A 26,835-nucleotide genomic window follows, 5' to 3' on the forward strand; every position below is an offset into this window, starting at 1 on the left:
GGCTACCCTGTAGCCGCTTTTAACTTGGGTCCATGGCTCCCCGCTTCCCTGCCCTTACTGGATACTCCTGACCTTGCTCTAGGTTTCCTTTCCCGGAGTGCTTATCACCCTCCGACACACATTATAATCTTACTCCTTGCATTTTCTGTTTTTTGTTTATCCAGATAAAAAGCCAGCCCTTCAAGAGCAAGGCTTTTATTGGTTCACTGCTGTAGCCCAGGTGCCTCAAACAGTGCCTGGTATGTAGTAGGTGCTCAATAAGTACATGCTGGACAGATGCCTGGCTGAGACCCTGAACTCTGTCCAGAGCCAGCAAGGCTGGCAGGCGCCACTCACCTGTATTGCTCCAATGTTCTCCATCAGCTGGTCTGCGCTGGAAGCACCCAGGAGCACGGAGCTGACCCCCTCGTTCCTCAGGCACCAGGCTGGGGGTGGGCAGCAAGAGCAGAGGTGAGGAAGGCACCCCCACCCAGGGCCCTCCCTGGTTCTACCCTACCCATGATGGGGCCAGAGAGACCCAGCCTCTTGGGCATAGGACTGAGGGTGTCCCAGGAGGGCCCTGGCAAGCCAGGGGCTCAGCAGTGCTGGCACCAGCTGCCCCCAGTGGAGAGATGGCCCAAGTGCTCATGGACACCCTCATTCTCTCCCCATGAATATGGGAGCCCATTACCCATGGCTGGCTGATGGAAGGGGGTGGCCCAGGCACTCAGGGACTCTTGATTTCTTTCTGGGGACCTTGGTCCCCCCTGCGCCCCAGCCCTCTTACCGATGGCCAGCTGGGGGAGGGTACAGCCCAGGCGCTCGGCGATGGCCTGTAATTCCTTCAGCTTGGCCTGCTGGCGCCGGCCCTCCTCACTCAGGATCTTGTCCTTCAGCCACTGGTATCCCTGGTTGTGGGATGTGGGGAGAGCACAGCCCATGGGTGAGGGCAGGTCACCCGGGCCACTGCATGCATGGCACAAATGACGATCTGTGCCAGGGTGGCACTGCCCTGGCCCTGATGCTGTGGTCCAGACCCAGGCAGGTGGAAGGATGGGAACCACTGCATTTGAAGGCTGTGGGAAGCTAAGACTGGGCCCGTGAGCTTGGACAAGGAGGTGGACAAACCGATCTTCCCTTCTTCTGGGAGGCTGGGCGGCCCAAGAGGTGTGCCCACAGCAAGGTCAGGGAGCCCTCTGGGAGGCTTCTGTGGTTTGGGGAGAAATGGGGGAGGCAGGCCATCCTGATCCCTAGGGCGGGGGGCTCCAGTGTTCGCTCTGTCCTGGCCTGGTCAGGCCTTTCTCTGCCTGCTCCTTGTCCCCCCAACACTTCAGTCTGGAGACCCTCTGAGTCTCCACTCTGAGGTGTATGTGTCGGGTGTTCACTTTTCCCTGGGGCACTTCTGAGGGATACTGAAGAAATTACACAGCCCTCCACCCAGAGGTTCAGTGGTGGGCCAGAGAATGTAGGCATGTCTATAGGGGAGGAGGCACCTGAAATGGAACCGTAGCCCTGGCCCGGGTTGTGAGTGTTGAACTTGGGGCGAGGCCCCGGGTGGGTGGGGGGGCTTCAGCTGGCGGATGTCCCACAGATGGGCAGCCTTTCTAGACATGGGGTCAGGCCAGCTGGGGCTCCAAGTTCCCACGCCTGGAACCGCCCCGCAGACAGTGGCCCAGGGAAGGTGTCCAGCACCAAGGTGTCCACCCAAAGGCTCCATCCCTCCAAAATGCCTGTCCCTGCCTATCCCCTCCCCCAGCCCCCGCCGCCAATTCACCTTCAAAGAGGCTCTAGAGTAGGGCGGGATGCCACTGTCGTACTTTCCGGAAACGATGCCGCAGGCCAGAGGGGACCAGGTCATGGCGCCCACTCCTGGGAGAGGAGAGCGGGAGAGGTTAAGCCCAGGGCCCGGAGAAGGAGCAGAGAGACAGGAAAGGAGCGTGGCAGAAGAGCGCAGTGAAGGCAGGGCAGGACGGGGCGAGCAGCAGGGCGTGAGAGGGGCGGGGCCGGGGCGGAAGGGGGAGGGGCTGGAGAGGGAGAGGGGGAATCTGGGGATAAGATTGGAACAGGGCTGGGGAGGGGCGGGGGAACCCACCTATCTTGTGGAAGAGCTCCGGCAGCTGCACCTCTACCTTCTCCCGCTGGAACATGTGGTACTCCGCCTGCTCGCAGATGGGTGGGATCAGGTTGAACTGCCGGGCCACGGAGTAGGCCTCCTGTGGAAGCAAAGAGGGGCACCGATGGTTCCTGCGGGCCAGCGATCTGGGGGCCTTCTTGAGCAGCAGGGAGAAGACACAAAGGCATCTCCAGGAAGTTGGCTGGCCCGCCTGCCCCCTGCCCGCTCCTCTCAGCTTCCCTGGAAGACTGTTAGGCTCCCCCTCCGTGAGCTGAGAACACCGGGTGGGCTGTGGAGCCCCAAGGACAAAGGGATTTGGGGCAAAAGCATGACTCTGTAGTGAGGCTTAGGTTCTGGCACTTACTGGCGGGTGACCTTGGGGAAGGGGCTCACCCCTCTGTGACTCAGCTTCCCCATCTGTCAGGTGTTGCCCGCCCTCAGGACAGTGCCTTCTTGTTACTGATTTTATCATTGTCAGTCTAGGGCCTGGACCCGGAATGACAGCAGGGGCAGGAAACGCTAGGTTAGGACGGGGGAGTGGCTGGCATGAGCTCATTTCTGGGACTCGGAGCCCAAGGCCTCCACTCTGCAGACTGGATGGGCATGAGCTCCTGGGGAGGCCCGTCTGCCAGCCTGAGAGGCCCTTTTCCCCTTTAGCTTAAGACTCAGCTTTCACATCTGTAAAGTGGGGATGAGATCCTGACACCTCAGTGAGTTCTGTGCTGCATCCAGGCAGCTTCAGAAAAATGCCAAATGATACGAAAGTCATAGATGCCAAAGGCTGATTGATACCACAGGATTCTCGAGTTGTATTCAAGTTGAAGATCCTGATTAATTATTATTTTTTTTTTTGATGAACCAGAAATCTGGGACTCACTAGAGGAGAAGCCCCCCTCTGAGGCATGCCAAGATGTGGGAAATTCTGGGAGGTGGGGCATGGGAAGGGCTGGGATGGGGAGGAGGCCTGGAGCTGAGGGTGAGGGAGTCAGCCTGAGAGCGAGTCTAAGACACAGTCCCCAGGCCTCTGCCCTTCCCCCACCAACCAGCTGTCTGCCTCTGGGGAGCTGCTCTGCCAACCATTCTGGGATACCCCAGGAATATTATAAAACGTCTTTCACCCTCAGCTTCTGATGGCTCCTGTGAGGGAAACAAGGAAGGGGATGCCTTCCTGAAAGTGCAGGTGAGGGAGAAACCTCATGGACTATGAGATGGAAGGTCAGGCTCTGCGCTGCACGGCCTGTGGTACCCATCGTTTAGTGTGACCCTGGGTGTGTTACTTAACCTCTCTGCGTCTCAGTGGCCACATCTGAGAAGCAGGGTGCCAGCAGCACTTACTCATAGGCTGTGAGGATGAAATGGGAGTTAGTCCGCATGAAGCCGTCAAATCTAATGGCACCTGGAACACTGCGGGAGCTCAGCCTAGTGGCTGGCACGGCCACCACTGCTGGGCGCTGGCTGAGCTCCAGGATCCCTGCTAAGAGCTTCACCTCTGATCTCTCAGATAATCCTCACATAGCCTCATGACAGTAGGTCGTCCTAGCAGTGTTGTTCTACAGGTGGGGAAACCAAAGCTCAGAGAGCCGAAACCATCGGTCCGGGGCCACACAGTGCTGGGATTCAAGCTCAGAGCCCTGTCTGCAAAGTCGGCAGACATCACTGCCACAAGTCACCATACCGTCCCTCTCCTTAGTACCCAGCAGTCTATGCGTCAGGGACCAACGGCACCGAACCTGCCAGAGCCCCAGGGTCGTTGCCTATGGAGCGGGGCCGGGAGCCCAGCCCCTGGACGCATACACACCAAGAGGTCACATTACCATGATCTCCATGGAGCTCCAGCGCGATGTGCCCCAGTACATGGCCATCCCCTGGTTAATGACGTGAGTCATGGCACGCACCGTCTCTGTCACGAGAGAAGGGGAAACTGCAGGTTGGGGGGATGGCCGAGGGCACAGGGCCCCGCCTGGGGACATTCTGCAAAAAAAAAAAAAAAAAAAGGCCAGGAGCAGGGAGAGGATGCTGCCAGGACAGCTTGTAAGCAGTGAGCTTCCTGGCTCCAGAGGTGTGGGTGGCCGGGGTTTTCTGGGATGACAGAAAAAAAGTGAGCTGTTGTCCAAGAAGCTGATCTTGAAAACAGTGTCCCCAAATAGTTACAGGCCTTATGGAATGTTTGAAAATATGGGTTGGATGGATTGAAATGTTTCTATGGCAGATTAGAGGGATGAAGGAGAGGTGAGATCAAAGAATGTGACTCTAGACTCTAGAATGGGGGGCATTCTCTAGTTTGGGAAAGATTTGGGGACCCTTATTGCTCAGGAAGAACCAGATAAACAGATTAAGGTTATGATCAGATTGACAGGCAGCAACAGGAAATAAACTCAACTTTTGCCTTCTCTAGTATTCTGAAAGCGTTAGTCGCTCAGTCATGTCCAACTCTTTGCGACTCTATTCACTGTAGCCTGCCAAGCTCCTCCATCCACGGGGTTCTCCAGGCAAGAATACTGGAGTATGTTGCCATTCCCTTCTCCAGGGGATATTCCTGGCTCAGGGATCGAAGCTGGGTCTCCTGCATTGCAGGCAGATTCTTTACTGTCTGAGCCACCTACTGGGGCTACTCCAGACTGTCATTGGGATCTGGAGAACTGAATGTAGAGGTAATAACAGTGTCTGTCCCAACAAAGGGCAGGGTACGGGCCCTGGCTGGTCCCAGAGGGTGGGGCAGTAGGGCGGAGTTCCTCTCATGTCCAAGAGATCCAGCAGTAAACATGGAAAGCCCCCTGCAGACCATGCCCCAGATTCTCAAACCAGTCAGTATCCAGCAAGGGACCCTCTCCCCATCTCCACTGTGACAGATTTTTCTTCAGTTCAAAAGAAGTTTTTCTGAGAAATAAAAATCTGCCACAGTCGCCCCTAGGCTGCTTCAGCCCCAGGGGGATACTGTGGTCTTTACAACTGAACTTGGCCTCAAGGAGCAGTGTCCATTTTGGGAAACATTCATTCTTCAGCTGAACTTCTGGGGCTCCTTGAAAATCCCACCTCTCCTGAAGTGGCCACTGATGTCGGGAAGCAGAGGCCCCTCAAGACGGCACGGGTGGAAGGAAGGAAGACAGAAGGATGCAGGTCCTTTCTGAGCTCCACCTTGGAAGGCCCCAGGCCACGGGGACAGTCTCTGGCAGAGTGGTACCTCTCTTTTGGGGTGTCTCTTCCACCCATTCTCGATCCCTGAGTGCCTCTTTGCCAAGGTCCCCCTTTTCAGTAGAAAACTAATGTAGCTGGGACTTCTGGGGTGGTGCTCTTGGTGGCCTTGCCCAGGACCCCTGAAAAATTATACCTCAGCTTCCAGGTCTGTACGCCAAGTCCTGCCCTCTCCTTCCTTCCAAGGTTGGGGACTGGGTTCCTCTCCACCCATCCCAGGGAGGGAGTCTGGCAGGGAAGCCCCCTACCCGTGGGCTATGAGCAGGGCACCACTTTAATGGCCAATACTATTCGACATGAAGAGCAGCACTTGGTTGCAAGGTTGAGGGTCCCAGGAAGGTACCTGCCCACATTTGAGCCCTGTGCCCAGGCTGCTAGCCCGGCCGTCTTCATCGGGTTCTTTAGAAATAGCCTTGGGGGTACCTGTGACCATGCAGTGTGACCACCCAAGTCTTCAGCCAAGGCTCAGGCCCACATGCTGGAGTAGGGGAAGCAGACGACACCCCGTTCGCCAGCCTGGCTTCCTAGAGCACAGCTCTCTCCCTTCCATGCAGAGAGGAGGGTCCAGCGGGAGCCCGGGGGCCAGGGTGGTGTGCGAGCCTGCGGCTGGCCTGGGAGGGAAGGGGTCCTGGGCGAATGCTGCTGGGTACCTTGAGGGTCCAGGTCCTTGGCAGGCTGGGCATGGAGCCTGTGTACAGGAGTATCACCCTTGTGCTTCTGCCTAAGCTGGGTGTCATGACACCAGAAACAGGGACAATTAGGGATGACTGTCTACCTCAATATTTAATGCTGTTGAATAGAAGCGGGAGGACCAAATCCTTCTAGCTGCTGCCAAAACCCAGGGCATCTCCTGCTGTGTCACAAATAATACATGGGAGGGGTTGGGTGGCAGTGCCAGCTGGCAGGCGGGAGCCCTTCCATTGTGGAATGCAGCCCAGCTTCCAGGGAGACCAAGATCTGCCCTTGGTGTGGGGGCACCCAGGGTCCTTTAGTTTAGGGCAGGGCAGAGACCACTGCCTGGCCAGAGGCTACCCCAGGTCTCAGAGTATCCCCAGCTCATGTAGGTATTCTTCAGGAGAAAAATGATCACATTTCAATGGCGAGCTCTGACCGCATAGCATGGGGTGAGAGTGACAGGTGGCCCAGCCTGCCCAGGGAGGAAATAGGGCAGCTGGTGGCTGGTCCTTTTGCTTTGGATTGAGGTGGGGGCTTAGCAAAGTGGACTATGGAGAAGATACAGCCTGCTGGGGGCCAATATTCTGGGGTCCCCGATGTGTTCACTCCTGTGGAAACCCGGTCTCCCCAGCCCTCTCCCAGACCATCCGGGGTCAAGGTGTCAGGCGCTGATCACAGCATCCCCAAATCAAGAGGAAGCCCCCTTGGGTCATGGATCATGGCGATGCAAGGCGGGGCAAGGAGGGGGCATGCATGCATGGGAGGGAGGATGGGAGGAAAGAGGTGACAGCATGGATGGGGATGGGAGGGGGTGGCGGGGGTCTGCTCCGCTTTGCTTTTCTTCACTTGCAAGATGTTCCCATAAGGCACTTATTTCTCCTTTGTGCATTTTATGGAGAAGTTTTATCATGGGGGCGGGAAGAGAGTTGTGTAAATAAAAACACTGTCTCATAAAATGCAACTCGGACACAGAGGTCAGTGGTCAGGCCGAGGGTACTGTGTACCTTCTATGATGAAAGTCCTTGACTTGGAGGAACTAAATGGATCCCCTGGTGATAAAAGAAAGATCGAAAGAGACCAGAGTTCACAGCTGTGGGAATGCTGAGGGGTGCAGTCTGACAAAGGGCATGGGGATGCAGGCTCAAATCACTTTTTGCAGACTACTGGTTTGGATAACACACACACACACACACACACACACACATATATATACACATGCACGGGTACATGGTATATATACAAACAAATGAAGAAAAAGTAACTTGAATGTAACTGAATTTTCCAAGACCCTGAAGCAGCGAAGCACAGATGAGAAGATGCCCAAAGCAGAGAGCTGGAGGAGATAGGAGGGGCTGAGACTACAGGAGTCAAAAAATAAATAAGCATCCAAGAAACCAAAACTGCTTTTCAAAGCATTGCACGTTTCTTTTCCTCCTGTGAGTAATAGTTTATTTCCCAGAGCAAAAGGCCCCTAAAACCTCCCAATAGAATGTGGATGGTGACTGAAAGAATTGAAAAGAATGCAGCAAGGAGTCATGGGATCATGACTTTAGCTAACACAGCATGCGTTCAAGCCCAGGATGGGGCTGGGACCTGGAGCAAGGATGGGACTCAGCCTGGAGGTGCTGGGGCAGCTGGGGGAATGATCAGAGGCTGAGTTCCCCACACTGGGTAGGCCCCACCTCCCACCCCACTAGGCTTGGGTGCCCAGCGGGCCCTGGCATGGTGCCATCAGAGCCTTAGGTTCAAAACCTTCTGCCCTTTTTGGAACCACGATGTCCGGCCAGGTGCTTCCAAGGAGAACATACCTTCCATGGGTGTGTTGGGGTCCGGGCGGTTGGCAAATACCACATCCACATACTCCAACTGCAGCCGCTCCAGGGAAGCTTTCAGACCTGGGTAGGGGAGGAGTAGGGGGAGGGAGAGGGTGCGTTACAATCTTCACAGACATTCCTGGGCCCTCACCCGTGAGCAAGAGGTGACAGGGACAAGGCAGTCCCCAGGACCTGTGGACGGCAGGGTGCACATGTGGGCACAGGCCATTGAGATTGCAAACAGCCATGAGAGAAGAGGTGGCACACCCCCAAAATAGGGGGGTGGGGTCCACAGGCCACATGTCCTGTGACCGAATGGAGGGGACGCCTCCTAGAGTGGCCCGGGAGGGAACTGGGAGGAGCTAGGCCACCCGACATGGAGTGGATCGTCCATGGCATGGAAGGCCAATGGGGCCCACTGAGCACTTGGCAGCATCTCAGAACGGAGCTGCAGAGCCGGAGTGCAGGGCCGGGCGCCAGGGCAGGGCAGGGCAGGCAGCAAGGCCTCCTAATCCTTTTATTTTTAATGGAGTGACTGTATTACTTCGACAAAATGAACATGGGCGAAAAGGCACTGAGACAATAACAACTGGGACACGCGAGGCATTCCAGCCCACTCCCCACCCCCGTGCGGGACTCCCGTGTGCTGAGCCCCAGGCTGAGTCCGACACGCAGGACCTCGCTGGGGTCCTTCTTGATTCCTGTAACACCAGAGGTGGGCATTATTCCCCTGCGTTTAGCAGATGCTGCCCCAGAGGTCTGGGGAAATAATGTCCCTTGCTCAAGGTCGCCCAGTGGGCACAGGGCCCAGCCTGGGTTGAAACCCAGGCCTGTCTGTGTCTTCCCAGGGTCACGTGAGCCCCACCCACTCATACCCCTGCCCCTCTCTCGTGACCCAGAGGGACCACCCCATGTGAGCCTGGGTGGATCAGGGTTTGGGCTGTCCCTAGAGCTCCAGGCTTGTAGCATGGATGGGGCCGGGGCACAGTGGTTTCTTCACTTTTGCATCCACAGGAGGATGCCGAGGGCATCCTAAGGCCCGCCCCCTCCTCACCTTCTATTATGTGCTTCCTGGAAAGGCCCCTCTCCGTCTCGGCTCTGAAAAACAGGTGACAGTGCGTGCAATGTTTCAAGCGTTTTTCGGGGGAAATGTTTATGACGCAATGTTAGGTGAAAAAAGTAGGTCAGTGCGTGCCACTTGCAGTCTGATTCCATTTTGGGGATAAAACCACAAGGCTATGAGGATCTGCTTGTGTGGAGAAGCTGTGGCAGAGCCGGGCTGCCCTCGATCCTGGCTGCCATGGATGCGGTGGGGCTCAGTGGGGGGCGGGGGTGTCTGCTTTTCAATTTGCCCTCTCTCTGACTTGGATTTTTCAAAACTTAAAATGAATCATATTTCTAATTCCTATGAAGCCTATTTTGTCCAGCCCCGGAGAAACTATGGGGCCAGATTCCCAGAAGACAGCAAGGGTGGTCTGTGGCCCAGAGTAAGTGGAGTGAACAGGACAGTTCAGGAATTTTCTGCTTTTTCCAGAATTTTTAGGATGTTACCTTGGTAATCACAAACAAACAAAACCACAAAAGTAAAAATAAAAGGGAAGCAAGGATTGAGCACAAGGCAACTCAGCCAAAGCTGCTTTTCTGGAACTTGGGGTCCCTCAACAGGGATGGCACGAGCCAGGGAAGATGGCCACACACACACCACCCTGTACCCTGCTTCCTGCTCCAGGAGATAGGAAAGCGTGCTGCCCAGGTGCTGAGGCTGGCGTGTCCAGGACGGACCCCAGGCAGCCTCCGTTCCTCCAGGATGACTGCCCCCTGCCCACCCACAGGGGTCTCTGCAGACCTGGCCCCTCGCCAGGGGGTTGACTGTAGCTGTACCTACTTTCCTCCCCAGAAGATCTTGGTGGTGATGACGAGGCTGGATCGTCTGTGGAACAAGAGAAGGAGGGCTGTTCCTGAGTGCGACCCCTTGGGGTCTTCCCTCCCCGACCCTCCCCACTGTCTTCAGCCCTTACCCAGGAGTCCTAAACCCTCACCCAGGAGCACAGGGTGTGAAACAGGGTGCTTCTCTATCACTCAGTGTTTGGGGTGTTCCTAGCCCGGGGGCCTGGATCGAGCCAGGAGAAAACCTATAGACATGATTAACTATGTGGATGCAGCTAACTAACCATGGAACCAGGGCTGGGCAGTGAGGGGCCAGGTGGAGATGGAGTCTGGTGTGACTGGAGCCTGGAGCCTAGAGGAGGGGGCACGTTTGGGAGCAGGGGACAGGGTCCAGGGAACAGAAGGCTGCCGCTCTGTGGGGACTCGGAGGACGTCAAGTGTCAGGACTGGCTGGGGCTTGGAGGGCTCTGGTGAGGATGGAGTGAGATAAGGGACCACCCGATATGGCTGTTTTCTACTGGCTGAGGCAGCATTTCAGAAAAGCTGTGTGGGACAGCCTTGGGGAGCATCCTGGGTGCCACCAGGTTGGGGGAAAGGCTGGGGTGGAGCTGACCCGAGAGATAGGCAGGTGATGCTCCTGGGAGCTCAGACTTGGGTGGCTGAAAGCCTGGGGGAAAGGAATGGATTCAGGTCTCCCGCTGCAAATCCACAAGAGGCAATGCTGACATCTGTTACTTTGTCTTGGAGGGACAGGTGGGTGGGGTGATGATGGCTCCTCCTATCCACATTTGACCTTGACCATTCCCAAGGGATGGGGGAGCAATGCCCCTGTGGTTGTGTTTTCTTCCCATGAGGGTCGGGAGGGGGGGCAGTTTACTGCTCAGGAAACAGCTCCTCAAAGCCAGAGGCTCTGGCTGCTGCCAGTATCACCTTCAGGCAGGTGGGATGACCTGGTAGGCATCTCCTCGTGTGTTTACCTGAGACACCATCGGGACTCACTCATACCTGTAGTTTCTTTTACTTACAGAGTGACCTGGGATTTATTTGGGGATCAGTTAGAGCCATGAAGAAACAACCTGGGTTGGGTCAAGAGGAGGGTGTCAGTTATCCAGGCCCCAGGAGCTGGTGGAGACTCTGAGTGTGTGCACCAGGGGAGGGCGTGGAGGACACCTGAGTGTGTGTACCAGGGGACGGGATAGGGGACACTTGAGTGTGTGTACCAGAGGAGGGCGTGGGGGACACCTGAGTGTGTGCACCAGGGGAGGGGATGGAGGGGTTTGGTGGAGGTAGGGGAGGCCCAGCCTTCTAACTGCTTCTGACTTTGCTGAAAATGAAGACACACAGGCCACAAGTGGCCCCAAAGTGCAGTCAAGTGCTCAGCCTGGCCTGACCCCAGGTGTGCGGGAAACTCTGCGTCAAGCCAGGCGGAGGCTCCTGACCCCCCGGCTCAGGCCCTGGCTCCCTGGGGGTGGCCACCCATACTGTGAGCGCTGGCTCCCCTTGCAGGAAGCACAGGGACTGCCTCTATTCTGGGACATTCTCCCCTTCCCAGAAAGAACAATGCTGGGACCACCAGGTCTTAGAAAGCCAGGCTGGCTGCACAGGGCCATGAGGCCAACAGTCGGCACTCTGCTGGCAAATAGGAAGAAACAGCCGTGGGATCCTGCCCACCCTGCCCGGGGCCCCTAGAGCAGACCTCTTCCCTTCCTGTAGCCTTCTCCAACCTTCACCCTGTGCGTGTGTGCATGCATGTGCCCTGGAGCTGGAGCATGTGAGCAGAGGAATTAATTACCTCCATCCCTTCTTCTTGATGATGTTTCCTAACACCACTTCAGCTCTGCAGAAAAGACCGAGACATGGGGACTTCATTATTGGGTAACGGAAACCTCAAGCCGCACCCCACCTTGCTCATCAGCCACAGGGTCCCCTGGGTGAAAACACCACCCGGCCCAGGGCTGCTAATGTCTGCGTTGGCCCGGGATGCTCATTCCAGAGTGAGGAGAGCACCTGGGAGCAGCGGGGGCTGCTCCCCATGGAGGTGGCCATGGCCACGTGCCACTGTCCCAGCACAGTGGCTCCAGCTCCCACAGAGAAGGGAGGAGCGACGTCCTGCTTGGAAAGACCAGCAGCGGCTGCTTCCCTGGCCCCTCGGAAATTCACCAGGGAAAACGCTTGGCAACATTACATGGCGAAGTTTCCAGACAAGTGTGTGTTTTTTTTTTAAAAAAACATAGCTTATTCACCAAGCACATTCTCTGTTTGCAGAGACAATCAACAAGTACTCAGGGCTGACTTTCCAGCAGAGTGTGTTCGTGTTTGTGTGTGTCCATGAGTGTGTGTGCATGTCCACGAGTGTGTTTGTGTGCGTCCACAAGTGCGGGTGTGTCCACAAGTGTGGGTGTGTGCATCCACGAGTGTGAGTGTGTTGAGTGTGGGCGTGTGTCCATGAGTGTGGGGGTGTGCACCCATGAGTGTGTGCACTGAGTGTGGGTGTGTGTGTCTCTCTTGTTTCTTGCTTTTGTAACAATAGAGAGATGGATGCCATGCTGACCGCTGTCCGGTCTGCTTGGTGTCACTCTGGGCCCTGCACCAAACTCGTGTCAGCCAGGGTCATGCGCTGACCATTCCAGCTGTGTTTGGCACTGCAGCACTGGATTAACTTTGAAGAACTTTCTGCTCGTGGCAAAATGTTTCTGAGCAAAAAACAACAGACGGAGAAGGATCCATACCCAGTGCTCCATTCCAATTATAACAGTGCCTGAGTCATCCACTCAGAAATCATGGGCTCTAATTTGCAAGCTGTTTAGCATCCATTCTGAAGGCTCTTCATTTATGGTCAAGATGCACAGAAAATCACTCAGCCCCGAGCCTCCTTCCTTTCATTCCTGGGTCTCTCCTTGGTGGGACAAAAGATTAGGAAAGAAGGAAGGAGATGGGCAGCAGGCAGAGGTCCTGGGGCTATAGGAGCTGCAGGCAGTGACAACTGAAGCCTGTTGCTTTCAGCTTTGAATTCTGCTGGCCGCGAATTTGGTAAGACTGGCCTCTGTCCAGCGGGGGTGCAGAAATCCTGCAGCTCTCTGGGAAGTGCCCAGAGCATGAGAAACAGGGGGACTCAGTAAGATGGGCGCTTGGCACTCTGGTTAGAAGAGGGACTCAGTGTGCTGGCCTGCGATGCCACCCTGGGTGTCCAGTTAGGCTGAGGGGAGTGAAGACAATGCCTCGAGGAGTGTGGCTGCCATGAAAGGGGGTGTGCGGGACTTGGACACAGGGCCATCTGGAGCTGGGGGAGGCTGTGGGGAGCTGTTGCTCGCACACTCTCGTGGGCAGCAAAGCCAAGGCAGGCGCAGGGCCAGGGAACAAGCTGGGGTGCTTGAGACAGGGGACGCCTCTGGGCTTGGCATCTGCATCTGGCTTTTCCACCTCTGACCCTTCTGCTTAGCTCATCTGTCTGGAAAGCGTTTCACTCTTCTTGAAAGCTGTTGCCAGTGCAGAGGGGTTGGGGGGTGGCAGCAACAGGGGACAGAGGGCCACTAATGGGGACTGGAGGAGACTCAGGAAGGGGGTCCCAGCAGAGGCCCTTGGGGACATGAGACCCTCGGACCCTGGGCTAGGACTTGAGCAAAGGCTGAGCTGGGGTCCTGATTCTTGGTCCTCTGGACTCTATCCTGGGCTGCAGGTAATAACCTGGAGCCCAAGAGGCAGATGCTGGCCCCGAGGCCATGGCACACGGCAGGCCAGGCTGAGTGGCTCAGCTGATGGGAACTTGGCTCGCCCTAGGCAGCAGGGGGCCAGAGGGAGGACGGAGAGCGAGCCAACAAATGATTTCACAAACAAAAGCTGACTTTTGGAAACCCAATGCAGGAGAGTGGATGATTTGATTACAGGCCAGTCTTTAAAACTGAAGCCAGAGGCCTTGGCTGAAGAGCGCTTTTACATAATTGAGTAGGAAAGTTCATTGCCAAGATGGGAAGCGCTTCCTACAGCGCTGGGCTCGGCTCAGCAGACCCCACTCTCCCCGGTTCCTGAGGGGCCCTGTGTTCCCTGCAGCCCTAATTGCACCATTAAGATGTGAGAGTGCCAGGCATGCGGGGCTGGCTGCAGGTCGCGGGCGCAGCAGGAGAGCCGGAACTACAGCTTAATCACACTCTTGCCCAGCGCGGCATCTTGGGCACCAGAGGGGCTGTGGTCAGCTCACTGCTTGAACACACGTGAGTTTGGCAAGTCACCGAGTGCTCTGTGATTCTGACCCCATGAAAACACACCTCCTCCAGCCGTTTAGAGTTTGGAAGAGCACGCAGGGAATGGGAGGTGCAAATTGTCTTGGGAACGAAGAGCACGTCCTGGGAGCAACAGAGGCTCCGGCTCTTCCCCAGGAAGCCATGGTTGGCCCGCACTGCTTTTTCCCGTGAGAAAAGGAACGTACTTGCCCGCTGCGTAGACTTCTGCGGTATCGAAGAGGTTGATGCCATTGTCGTAGGCCAAGGTCATTAGCTGCTCTGCCATCTGAAATGAGAAAATTAGGGTTACTCACAGGCAGCACTGTCTTGCCAACCCAGGCAGAGTGGGGCCTGGAGGCTCAGAGCTCAACCTTGAGGTCTGGGGAGGTCTTCTGAGTGCCCAGGCCCTGTCCCTGTGTTCCCACGTCCTCTCCTGCCGCAGGGCGAATGTGGAAGCAGCTCAGCCATAGACCCACAGAGAAGAAAGAAGCCAGGATGAATAAAGAAACAGCCTCTGGACTGTGAATATCTTTTTCTTTTTTTTCGGCTTTACTAGTAGGCTTCCCACGGAGAAGGCAATGGCACCCCACTCCAGTACTCTTAACTGGAAAATCCCATGGACGGAGGAGCCTGGTAGGCTGCAGTCCATGGGGTTGCTAAGAGTCAGATACGACTGAGCGACTTTACTTTCACTTTTCACTTTCATGCACTGGAGAAGGAAATGGGAACCCACTCCAGTGTTCTTGCCTGGAGAATCCCAGGGACGGGGGAGCCTGGTGGGCTGCCGTCTATGGGGTTGCACAGAGTTGGACATGACTGAAGCGACTTAGCAGCAGCAGCAGCAGTAGGCTTCCCAGGTGGCACTAGCGGTAAAGAAACCATCTGCCTATGCAGGAGATATAAGAGGTGCAGGTTCGATTCCTGGGTAGGGAAGGTCCCCTGGAGGAGGGCATGCCAACCTACTCCAGTATTCTTGCTTGGAGAATCCCATGGACAGAGGAGCTTGGTGGGCTACAGTCCATAGGGTTGCAAAGAGCTGGACGCAACTAAAACAATGTGGTAAGCACACAACAAATGAGATCTCAGTTCCCTGACCAGGAATTGAACCCGTGCTGTCTGCAGTGGAAGTGTGGAGTCTTAACTACTGGACCACCTGGGAAATCCCATGGACTGTGAATTTCTTGTGAGCAGGGACCCTGCCTGTTGGGTCATCACGGGGCTTAGCACCTGTACTGAGTTGAACCCTGTCCTCCAAATTCACATCCACATAGACTCTCAGAATGTCACCTTGTTTGCCAGTGGGGTTTTTGCACATGTGATCAGTTCAGATGAGGTCACACTGCATTACAGTGAGTCCTACATCCGACATGAGTGGTGTCTATATGAATAGATGCAGACACACAGGGAAGAGGCCGTGTGAAGATGGAGGCAGAGGTTAGGGTAAAGGGTCTACAGTTCAAGGAATGCCAAGAATGGCCAACCTCCAGCAGATCTGGGGGACAGGAATGGAATTCCTTCAGAGCCTTGGAGGCACCGCGGCCCTGCAGACACCTTGACTTTGGACTTCTGGCCTCCAGAACTGTTGAAGAAATTTCCGTTGTTTTACACCACCCAGTTTGTGGGACTTTGTTCTGACTGTCCTGGGAAACAAACACAGACCACAACAGGGGCATGATAAAAACCGATCCTTGGCAGGATCAGTTCAGTTTAGTTGCTCAGTCGCATCTGACTCTTTGTGACCCCATGGACTACAGCATGCTAGGCTTACCTGTCATCACCAACTCCAGGAGCTTGCTCGAACTCATGTCCATTGAGTCGGTGATGCTATCCAACCATCTCATCCTCTGTTGTTCCCTTCTCCTCCCACCTTCAATCTTTCCCAGCATCAGGGTCTTTCCTAAAGAGTCAGTTCTTTGCATCATGTGGCCAAAGTATTGGAGCTTCAGCTTCAGCATCAGTCCTTCCAGTGAATATTCAGGGTTGATTTCCTTTAGGATTGACTGGTTTGATCTCTTTGTAGTCCAAGGGACTCTTCAGAATCTTCTCCAACACCACAGTTCAAAAACATCAGTTCTTCAGTGCTTAGCTTTCTTTATGGTCCAACTCTCACATCCATACATGACCATGACTACTGGAAAAACCATAGCCCTGGTAGCTCAGCTGGTAAAGAATCCTCCTGCAATGCAGGAGACCCTGGTTTGATTCCTGGGTCAGGAAGATGCCCTGGAGAAGGGATAGGCTACCCACTCCAGTATTCTTGGATTTCCCTGGTGGCTCAGCTGGTAAAGAATCTGCCTGCAATGCAGGAGACCTGGGTTCGATCCCTGGGTTGGGAAGATCCCCTGGAGAAGGGAACAGCTATCCACTCCAATATTCTGGCCTGGAGAATTCCATGGACTGTACAAAACATGGGGTTGCAAAGAGTTGGACATGACTGAGTGACTTTCATTTGACGAGACCAACCTTTGTCAGCAAAGTAATGTCTCTGATTTTTAATATGCTGTCTAGGCTGGCCATAGCTTTTACTTCAAGGTGCAAGCGTCTTTTAATTTCATGGCTGCAGTCACCATCTGCACTGATTTTGGAACCCAAGAAAATAAAGCCTGTCACTGTTTCCTTTGTTTCCCCATCTATTTGCCATGAAGTGATGGGACCAGATGCAAACTACAGCTAGAATGTTTCTGTGAGGTCAAATCCCTTGAATTTTTCCCAGCAACTGCAGGGGGTGAAGTGATTGTTTGCAGATGGAGAAACTGTCTTCCTCAGATAACTCTCTGGCCTTGGCCTGTGCTTTTCCAGGCAAGGAGCCGAGGAAATCTGCCTGCAATTGACAGCTCCCTCCAAGGTGCAGTGGAGAATGAACTCTCTGGCTTTCTGGACACAGCAGACATCCTTCTCAGCGGGGGTCATGGATCCAAACTCCTCCACTAGCCATTTCTCGAAGCTCAACTCAGAGGACCAATATTGCCTCTCAGGCCAGCCCAGGGTACAGTGAGTAATACTGGGGGGGCCAAAAAGTTCATTTGAGTTTTTCCATAAGATTTTTTTTTAAAAACATTTGTTCCTGGCTGTGCTGCACAGCATATGGGATCTTAGTTCCCTGACCAGGGATGAAACCCATGCGCTTTGCATTGGAAGCATGGAGTCTTAACCACTGGACCACCAGGGAAGTCCCTAGATCCGATAGAAAAACCTGAATGAACTTTTTTGGCCAATCCTATTTAACCCTCAAAAACTGTAGGACAGAAAGCCAGCCAGTTGTGGCTTCTAGGAGCTTTTCATAACACCAAACACAGAATCCCCACTGGCCAGGAAGGTACAGAGAGGGAGGCCAGTGCTCAGTGGGTGTCAGTGGGGTGAAGGGGAGGCTCAATCGCTGCCTATGGGCAGGTGACTGGTGCGACCAAATCCCTTTATTTTTCAAGAGAAGCCAGAAATCCAGGATATTGGGGTTGTGTTCAGTTGCTAAGTCATGGCAGATTCTTTGGCGTCCCAATCTATCACTATCTCCTAGAGTCTGCTCAAACTCATGTGCATTGAGTCGGTGATGCCATCCAACCATCTCATTCTTTGTTGTCCCCTTCTCCTCCTTCCCTCAATCTTTCCCAGAATCAGGGTCTTTTCCAATGAACCAGTTCTTCGCATCAGGTAGCCAAAGTACTGGGGCTTCAGCTTCAGCCGCAGTCCTTCCAGTGAATATTCAGGGTTGATTTCCTTTAGGATTGACTGGTTTGAATTCTATGCTATCCAAGGGACTCTCAAGAGTCTTCTCCAACACCAGCATTTGAAAGCATCAATTCTTAAGCACTCAGCCTTCTTTATGGTCCAACTTTCACATCTGTACATGAGTACTGGAAAAACCATAGCTTTGACAATACGGACCTTCGTTGACAAATTGACATCTCTGCTTTTTAATATTCTGTCTAGGTTGGTCATAGCTTTTCTTCCAAGGAGCAAGCATCTTTGAATTTCATGGCTGCAGTCACGTCCACAGTGATTTTGGAGCCCAAGAAAAGAAAATCTGCCACTGTTTCCATTGTTTCTTCATCTATTTGCCATGAAGTGATGAGACCAGATGCCATGATCTTAGTTTTCTGAATGTTGAGCTTTAAGCCAGCTTTTTCATTCTCCTCTTTCACTTTCATCTAGCGGCTCTTTGGTTCCTCTTCACTTTCTGCCAGGAAGGTGGTGTCATCTACCTATCTGAGGGTGTTGATATTGGGGAGAGGGTGTAAAATCTGTTTCAAATATTGGCAGTGAATCCCAAAGGTTTCAGAGGCTGAGCAGGTCAAAGCTACCCCCATCAGTCAGCTGCTGTCATCAGAGTAGGAAGGCTCTTCGGTGGGGGAGTTTTCTGGATTCCCATCCCCCACCAGAGTAGACTGGCTCCTCTTCTCCCTCCTGGGGCTCAAGTGTAACATTTCCAAAACAACTGCCTTCTCTCCAGGAGCCCTCCCTTCCTCCTCCTCTTCCTGTTTCTCCTCCTTTCTTCCTGTCTGTCCCCTGGGCTGGAATGCTCTGGGTCATCAAGTGGCTTACTCTCTCATGTCTGCCTCCCAGTCCTCCTTTCTCTGTTTTCCTGTTCTTTGTAGTCAGCTCACTAATGGCTCCTAAAGATATTAGGTCCCAGAATCTGTGAATGTCACCTTAGGTAACATTCATGTTACATTTACAGATGTGATTAAATTAAGGGAGAGTCTCCTGAATGAACTATGCGTGCTTAGTCGTTCAGTTGTGTCTGTCGCTCAGTCTCGTCTGACTTTTTGTGACCCCATGGACTGTAGACCACCAGGCTCCTCTGTCCATGGGATTCTCCCGGCAAGAATACTGGAGTGGGTTGCCATTTCCTTCCTTCTCCAGGGGATCTTCCCGACCAAGGGATTGAACTCGAGTCTCTTGCATCTCCTGTATTGGCAGGTGGATTCTTAAACCACTGCGCTACCTGGGAAGCACCGGAATGAGCTACGTGAGTCCTAAATGCCACCACAGTTGTCCTTATAAGAGGGAGGTTGCAGGAGATTTGACACAGACAGGAGAAGAGGATGTGACCACAGAGGCAGAGGCTGGGGTGGTGTGGCCATAAGCCGAGGACTGCAGGCAGCCCCCAGACACTGCAAGAGTCAGGAAGGATTTTCCCCTCAAGCCTCCACTGGAAGTGTGGCCCTGCTGACCTTAATTTCAGCCTAGTGATACCAATTTTGGGTTTTGGCCTCCAAAACCATGAGAGAATAAATGTCTATTGTTCTAAACCACGCGGTTAGTGGTTAATTTCTTACAGCAGCCACAGGAAAAGAATGCATTCTTCATCGTTCATTTAACGTATTCTTATCGGGACTAAGACGTGCTTACGAGGTTTCCCTGGGGGCTCAGTGGTAAGGAATCCAACTGTCAGTGCAGGAGACACGGCTTTGATCCCTGACAAGGGTTCAGTCCCCGATCCAGGAAGACACCGCATGCTGCAGAGCACCTAAGCCTGTGCTATACAGCCTGGGAGCTGCCACTACTGAGACCGCACGCTGCAACTACTGAAGTCTGCACACTCTAGAGCCCATGCTCCACAACAAGATAAACCACTGCAATGAGAAGCCCGCATGCACAGCAAAAAAGAGTCAGCATAGCCAAAAACAAATACATAAATAAATAAAATTAAAAACCAAATTACTCTGATTATTCAGTTTTTTTTTTTTTTTTTAAGGATATGCTTAGGATCTGTGATCTGTCCCACTCTCCAGACAGACAGCAGCCCAAGGGCAGGGACCTGGCCTTGGGCAGGTGCTCAGACAGCATGAGCAGACAGAGGAAGAAAGATCTGAAGACAATCCTAATTACACCTAGGACAGTGCCTTTGGGTGACTGTGAACAGAAAGAGAATGGGGGAATCTGGGAATTATCAGGGCTGATTTTTGGTCTGCTATGATTTTGGTGCAATTTCTTTTCCAGATTTTTCTAAGTAAATGCTTTCCTATGGTATTGGAGAAGACTCTTCAGAGTCCCTTGGATTGCAAGGAGATTAAACCAGTCAATCTTAAAGGAAATCAACCCTGAATATTCATTGGAAGGACTGATGCTGAAGCTGAAGCTCCAATACTTTGGCCACCTGATGCGAAGAGCCAACTCTTGGAAAAGACCGCAATGCTGGGAAAGATTGAGGGGAGGAGGAGAAGTGGGTGACAGAGGAGGAGATGGTTGGATGGCATCACTGACTCAATGGACATGAGTTTTAGCAAACCCTAGGAGATGGTGAAGGACAGGGAAGCCTGGTGTGCGCAGTCCATGGGATTGCAAAGAGTCAGACATGACTTAGCGACTGAACAACAATCATATGGTTTTTCCCTGCAACACTGCAACTGTGGCATACAGACAGCTGTCTCTACTGTCTTCTGTGCTGTTTCATCATGGTCCTGTCTCCATGCCAGTCATCAAACATGGCTTCTAAAGACTTTCTCTCTGTGGGTGCATGCTGTTTTGTGTAATGGAGTTTCTGTTTTGTGACTTTCAGTTATTTCCAATGTCAGAGTCTCAGAGGCTGGAGGCAGAAGGAACTTTGGAAGACACGTGGGCCACCTCCCTATCACCCCCTCTAGGGGACAGCGTCCTGCCCCAGATCTGGGAGGGGCTGCTGGTTCTGAGGCAAGGAGCCCAGGTGGGGTCCCCTTGCATGGCTCTCCAGGTGTGACCTTGGGCACCTGCTCAGTCTGGAGGTTCTGCTTCTTCAGAATGGGATAACAGCACCCACCTCTCTGAGTTGATAGAGGATTGAGAGCCATAATAAATGTAAAGTTCTCAGCCACTATTTGTATTAAATTTTTATTGCCCAGGCTGCTTGGAACATGGGCCCGAGGGGGCATTTTCTACCTGAACAGCTGTGTAAGATCACAGAAAGGGCATTGAACTAGAGTTTGGAAACCTGATTCTGTCCAGGGCAGCTCTGGCACTTTGCCATGTGATGTGAGGTCTACTAACACCAAGTGCTTCCTGCCTCCCTGCCTGACCCATGGAAGTCCCCTTCCCTGGGACAACAACCCACAGATATTTGCAGATGCTGCTGTGACCCCAAAGGATGGCTGACAGCAATCCTTTTCTGTAAAGAGGCTGAGGGTAAATATTTCAGGCTTTTCAGACCAGATGGTCTCTGTGGCAACTATTCCACTCTGCCCTCACAGCCTGAAAGCAGCCACAGACAATATGTAAATGAACTGACGTGGCTGCCTGCCGAAAAAACTTTATTTACAAAAATGGCTGTGGAATCCATAGAGGTAGAGAGTGGATAAGAGGTGACCAGGGACTGGGGGCTTTTGGCTTACTGGGCACAGAGTTTCTGCTTGGGGTGATGAAAAATGCTGGAAATAGAACACGGTGATGGTTGCATGGCAAAGTTGATGTTAATACCTGTTTACTTCAAGATAACTGTATACTTAATAAACGTATACTTCAAAAATGGTTAACATGGCACATTTTACATTATGCTTATTTTAACTACAGGAAAAGTGATTAAAATGGCAAATTTTACGTTTCATATATTTAAGAAGAAAGGAAAAACAAAAAATAAAAAGAAATCAGGCTGGGGACCAGCTTTGGCCCCGGGGCCATCAGATTAGATCAGATCAGATGAGTCGCTCAGTCGTGTCCGACTCTTTGCGACCCCATGAATCGCAGCACGCCAGGCCTCCCTGTCCATCACCAACTCCCTGGGGCCATCACTTACTAATATTTTCCAAGTCCAGCCAGGACACACCCCTCTGCCACAGTAAATCCACTGGTTCCTCATTTCTGGGTCTCCCTGGCATCTGGGCACAGTGTCTTGTACACAGGAAGTAACTCTAAAAACAGAACTCTGTTTCTGAGTTCCACAGCACGCTGAATGCCTTCCTTTGGACGTGAACTTAGTAAGGGACACAGTGTTCCAGGTGGGCTCACGCAGCTGGAGTGCCCAGTGGGCCTGGGGCCGCACATGTGTTTCTCTGCAGCCCAGATGGTCTTTGCTTTGTCTCCTTGCAGCACTAACCCCGCTGGCTCAGACCAGGCAGTCAGCTGAAGAATAAAATCCAGGCATTCTTCATGTGAACCACAGCAAGGTGGGCCCCTTAGTCTTGATGTATTGATTTTTTGGGACACTAACTGTAGGATTTAATACAAAAATTCTGCTTGCTCTTTTGTTCAGTCATTTTCACCTGTCAGGGCCTTTTAGAACCCTGAATCTGTCATCTGTTGTATCCACCGTCCTTCCAGCTTTGTGTCATTTGCAAATGACTTCCAATGTCTTCATATGTGTCACTATGTCCCTGATGGGGACACAGGGGAGGCCGGAGCCAGCTGTGGCTGTCATTGGATCATTAATCAATACTCTTTGGCTGCGATGGATCTGTTGCTGAAGAAGTCACCTAATTGGATGGTTACCATCCGACCACTTCTTTGTATCTTTCCCACAAGGACATCACACACAGTGTAGCTAATAATGCCATTCAGAAATGAAGCCACATCCTTGACAGAATTCTTCCACATCGAAAGGGAGGCAGGGGAATCAGACTCAATTTATTTAGGGTAAAGCACATGGACTCCAGGGCTCCGACCTTCTAAGTACTTGGAACCAATCTGGTGGCTGAAGTGGAACAATTGCCTGGACCTTGAAGACTGCCAACTTTACCCTGAGATAGCTCAGACCTAGAGCCTCAGAGCAGGGGCGAATATCAACAGTTCTGTAACAGCTACGGTCACAGAAGGAACCAGAATGCAAATGAAATGCATCTAGATGGTGACAGAAGCCAAGCTTTCCCTTTGAAAAGTAACTAAGCAATCATAGCTAAAGGTCTCAAATGAACTAATTTATATTTTTAAGGGCTTCCCAGGTGGCACAGTGGCAAAAAACCGCCTGCCAATGCAGGCGACGCAAGAGACACGGGTTCAATCCCTGGGTTGGGAAGATCCCCTGGAGGAGGGCATGGCAACCCACTCCAGTATTCCTGCCTGGAGAATCCCACGGACAGAGGAGACTGGTGGGCTACAGTCTACGGGGTCTCAGAGAGTCGGACATGACTGAGTACCTATTCATTTTTTAAATGCAACCTTCCCAACAGTAAGCAGGGTGGATGTGAAGGCAGACAGCATCTCATGCAGAGGTTCTGAGCTCTCTGAGCAAATACCATCATTCTCACTTCCAAGATACTCATTTCCTACCCAGAAGTGCATACCAGCCTGGGAATCATCATCCTCTTCAGGACAGACACTGGCCATGCTGCATCCCAGGGTGGGGAGAGAAGCCCCAGCAGGTCCATCCCGTGGCATTGTGTCCTATGAAAGCTGGCTCTGGGGCATGCGCAGTTAGCAGCTCAGTCAAACATTCATCTGCTTGGTCTTCAGTTTGTAGCAAATTTGCAAATCTACATTCTAATTTTTTTTAAATTTGGCTCTGCTGGGTCTTAGTTATAGCACGCAAGACCTTTGATCTTCATGGCAGCATGCAAGATCTTTAGTTGTGGCATGTGGGTTCTAGTTTCCCGACCAGGGATCGAACCTAGGCCCTCTGCATTGGGAACGGGGAGTCTTAGCCACTGGACCACCAGGGAAGTCCCTCAATCTGCATTCTAAATGCTCTTGACAGACATTTACTGAAGTTTCAAAGCCACGTGGGCATCCTCTGTAGCAGCAGCAGAGATCGATTAGGGCTTGATGATTCCGAAAGTGAGCTCTCTTGGAATTCTCCTAATTGTGGGGCGGGTGTCACACAGATGAGAAACCTGAGTTTCTGGGACTTTAAAGGATCTGCTGAAGTCTCAAGGCACCCAGCTGCTGGGTGTTAGCACCACTGCCTGGCTCACCCTTTCTGCTGTCCCCCAGGGCACCCTGGAGAGACAGAAGGAGGGAGCCATGGAGGCCGCCCTGAGCGCCGACCACCTGGTACATTTGGAAGACTTCACCACGTGCTCGGGGTGCTGGTGGCCCTCCCTGGGGCCTGGGGGAATGAGCGAGCCCCATCTCACCTCGTCAGTGATCTGGCCTCCGAAGGTCACCCATGTTCCTAGAAGGAGAGACACAGGCTGAAGTCAGAGAATGCCCCCAGGGATGCTAGTTCTCCCCAGGGTGCTTAGACCTCGGGTAGCAGGACATGGCGGTGGGGGGAGAAGGCAGCCATGGGCCACCTTGCTGCTCTGTGAGAGCGTGTGCTGGGCATGTGTGGACATCTGGCCTTTGGGGCAAGTCTCTGTCTCTTGGGGTCAAGGAACCAAGGGGACAGTAAGCGCCCAGAGCAGGCAGCTGGCTGGCGGGCTGTGATGGGTTTGTTGGGGCTCTTGCCACTGCAACTCCTATTCCGGGGACACCCTGTGGGCAGCGGGGCCAGGGCTGTCTCTTTGAAGATGCGCTGGTCTGACAGCCGTGTCCTCACGCTCGCTGGGTGGTGTGTATGTGTATGTATATGTGTGTGTGGGTGGGTGGGTGTACGTGTGCCTTGTGAGGTGGAGAGACAGCATGTTCTCGGAACAGAGGTCGTATCTGGCAAAAGGAAAAAAAGGGCAAAATCCAACTGCTCTTCATGAGGGACCCTGTTATGTAAGGAAAGAAGGTGCTGGCTTCAGGGACAGGGGGCTTCCTTGGTTCTCTGCTGCTGGGCAGGGGGCTGTGTGTGTAGAATGCCCTGGTGTTCACAAAGGCTGGATCTCTGTCCCCCTCCTGTCCTAGGCCCCTCCCCCATGGCCTCCTGGTTGCCATGGCAACCAAGCCTCTCCTTCCCCCACAATCCTGGCTCTGGATGCAGCCTCCTCCCCTCACCCCCAGAGGTGAGCCCTTCAGCCTTCCCACCGCCCTTGTTCCCGTGGTCACCATGGCACCAAGAGGCCCCCACACTCACCGAGCCCCAGGCAGGAGACCCGCAGGCCCGACTTGCCCAGGTTCCTGGAAGACAAACGTGGTGTGAGTTTTCAGCAGCTCAGGGCAGGACCCATTGTTTTCACTGCCCAGTCTCCCGAACCCCCCGTGCATGTCATTTAAGGCTCTGAAGGCCAGGGGTCCTTTGGAGAGAAGCCTGCTGCTCACCCACCCTGGGGTAAAGGGCCAACTGTCCCCCACATGCCAGGGCACAGCCATATTGCTGGGCCAGGCCATGCTCTGACCACCGCAGGGCCCCGAAGCCACCGTGGGGAGAAAACATGGAACGGGCCAGGCCCCGAGTTGTTTCATGGGCTGAAATAAGACTGGTTCAGGCCTTGCGGCCCCGCTCTCGTAAGAAGCTTCTCTTTGCATTTCTTTAGTGTCACGTTTGTGTTTTGTGTATCTTCATTTCCCCTCTTTGTGGAGTACAGGACAAGTTAGTCCCACATTCCTTGGGCCATGTGGCCCCCGGCCCTGTCTCTCTGCAGGAGGAATGGGGGGAGATGAGAGCTCCACTGAGGGGGGCCCATGCCCACAGCAGGCCTGACCCCCAGCCAGAGCCACAGAGGAGGGCGAGAGCTAGACTGACTCCTGGCGGCACACGTCCTGGTCAGGATTAGTGGCCATAGCTGCGCGGACTGCCCGGGGCCCCACCACAGGTCTACTTAGTGCCTGCCAGATGGGGTCTGTCCCAGGTCCATGGGGACCAGCTGCAGGCTGTCATTAATGCCCTCAGGGGGTCACAGAGGGCAGCAGTGCCCTGCTGAGGCCTGGGCTTCCTGTCCGGCCTGGCCCATCCCTCCTGCCAAGGCTGGCTGGGCTGGAGCCTGCCAGACAGCAGTGGGCAGGGTGGCCCTGTCACCGATTCCCCAAAAGCTCAGGGCAGCAGGCAATCCCCTTTTTCTGATATTCTGTTTTACAGAAGAGCACCCTGGGGAGGAAGTTGGATTCCACCCAGACTTTGAGAACACGCTCCCCACCCCAGTGGTGGCCCTCATTCCAGCCCTTTATGGAAGTCGCCAGATGGTGAGGTTGACAAGTGGCAGGGTGCGAGTCCACCTCCCTCCTGAGACATCTCGGTCCTGGGACCAGCCCGAGCTGTGATACCCCACGGGTGGGAAGCGAGAGAGCTGTGAGAGATGCACAGGGTGGACCCCAGCCTCCTTTCCCAGGGCCCTTGGATGTTTCTAACTTCAGTGGGTGCTGTGTCCTGTTTTTCTACCCCACGTGGGTGGTCCCCTGGGAAGCAGGTATGGGGCTAGCCTGACCCTCCCCTCTCTGACCTTCTGCAGCCTCAGTTTCCCCAGTTACAAGATCCCTGGACCCTGCCCACATCACAGCTGGTTGTTGATCGGGGGTGGATAGAATAAACTTGTAAACAGTTTGATAACAGTTTGTCACCAAATATTAGTAGTTCTAAATTGTCCAGCTTTCTCGTTACGTTTCCATTAAAATCAGCCTAGCCACTGGCCCACTGTTCCTACAGGATATGCCGGTAGTTTTCCTAAATGAGGACATAATAGCAGCTGTTTTCTTTTCCAGGGAGGGGAGTGGATCGGCAGTGGCTACAGGCAGAGGCTCAGAAGCTGTAAATCAAGCCCTGCTTCGACCTTCCTGGCTGTATGCTTGCCCCTGCGTGTATCATGTAACCACCTGAAGCCTCAGTGAGCTCATCTACAGAATGGGCTTGCGATGCTGCTTCTCTCAGGGGATTGCTGTGAGGATGAAATGGGATAACATGTGCCTGGGCAAAGGGACGCAGAACACTGACTCTGCAGGAGTCTCATTTTCAAGAGAGCACAGAACTGGGGTAGGGTGGGGTGGGAGGGGGTGGACCGCAGCCTTTTCCTTATTCGAGAAACAATGTATAAATCTAATAGGCTTTAAATGTTACCATGTTAAAAAGGGAACTCAAGTTTCCCCCCACCTTTTTTTTTTACCCTGTAAATCAATGAAATAATCTACTAATGCCCTCAGCATTGCTTGCACATTCCAACCCAGAGCCACTTGGTTTATGAACTTAGAAAGAGGCGCGATTCATAACTCTGTGAGGTGACAGATGTTAACTAAACCGATGGCGGTGATCACATCGCAA

General features: G+C 53.4%; 1 protein-coding gene and 1 long non-coding RNA gene across 11 annotated transcripts in view; one reads left to right on the forward strand and one right to left on the reverse strand.

The window, feature by feature from the left end:
• KCNAB2 (potassium voltage-gated channel subfamily A regulatory beta subunit 2) overlaps positions 1-26,835 on the reverse strand; it is a 96,299-nt gene that overhangs the window by 4,583 nt on the left and 64,881 nt on the right. For 5 of the 9 annotated variants that reach the window (XM_061382930.1, XM_061382926.1, XM_061382928.1 and 2 more), the window contains 13 exons: positions 24,721-24,764; positions 23,855-23,892; positions 14,084-14,163; positions 11,453-11,497; positions 9,659-9,703; positions 8,828-8,871; positions 7,768-7,854; positions 6,964-7,008; positions 3,907-3,992; positions 2,072-2,192; positions 1,754-1,848; positions 767-887; positions 337-425 (listed from right to left, as the gene is read on the reverse strand). In XM_061382930.1, coding sequence (XP_061238914.1) covers positions 337-425; positions 767-887; positions 1,754-1,848; positions 2,072-2,192; positions 3,907-3,992; positions 6,964-7,008; positions 7,768-7,854; positions 8,828-8,871; positions 9,659-9,703; positions 11,453-11,497; positions 14,084-14,163; positions 23,855-23,892; positions 24,721-24,764 — 940 coding nt within the window. The remainder of the gene's footprint in view (positions 1-336; positions 426-766; positions 888-1,753; positions 1,849-2,071; positions 2,193-3,906; positions 3,993-6,963; positions 7,009-7,767; positions 7,855-8,827; positions 8,872-9,658; positions 9,704-11,452; positions 11,498-14,083; positions 14,164-23,854; positions 23,893-24,720; positions 24,765-26,835) is intronic. The other 4 variants (XM_061382934.1, XM_061382931.1, XM_061382932.1 and 1 more) reach the window with 1 other exon arrangement.
• Positions 24,299-26,549, forward strand: LOC133227878 (uncharacterized). 2 transcript variants are annotated; one of them, XR_009729984.1, is made up of 3 exons: positions 24,299-24,782; positions 25,663-25,766; positions 26,283-26,549. It is a non-coding gene; the product is annotated as an uncharacterized LOC133227878 (long non-coding RNA). The 2 variants fall into 2 exon arrangements; XR_009729983.1 differs by having other exon boundaries at positions 24,299-24,649.

The sequence above is a fragment of the Bos javanicus genome, chromosome 16, assembly GCF_032452875.1.
Source record: "Bos javanicus breed banteng chromosome 16, ARS-OSU_banteng_1.0, whole genome shotgun sequence".
In the NCBI taxonomy this organism is placed as follows: domain Eukaryota; kingdom Metazoa; phylum Chordata; class Mammalia; order Artiodactyla; family Bovidae; genus Bos; species Bos javanicus.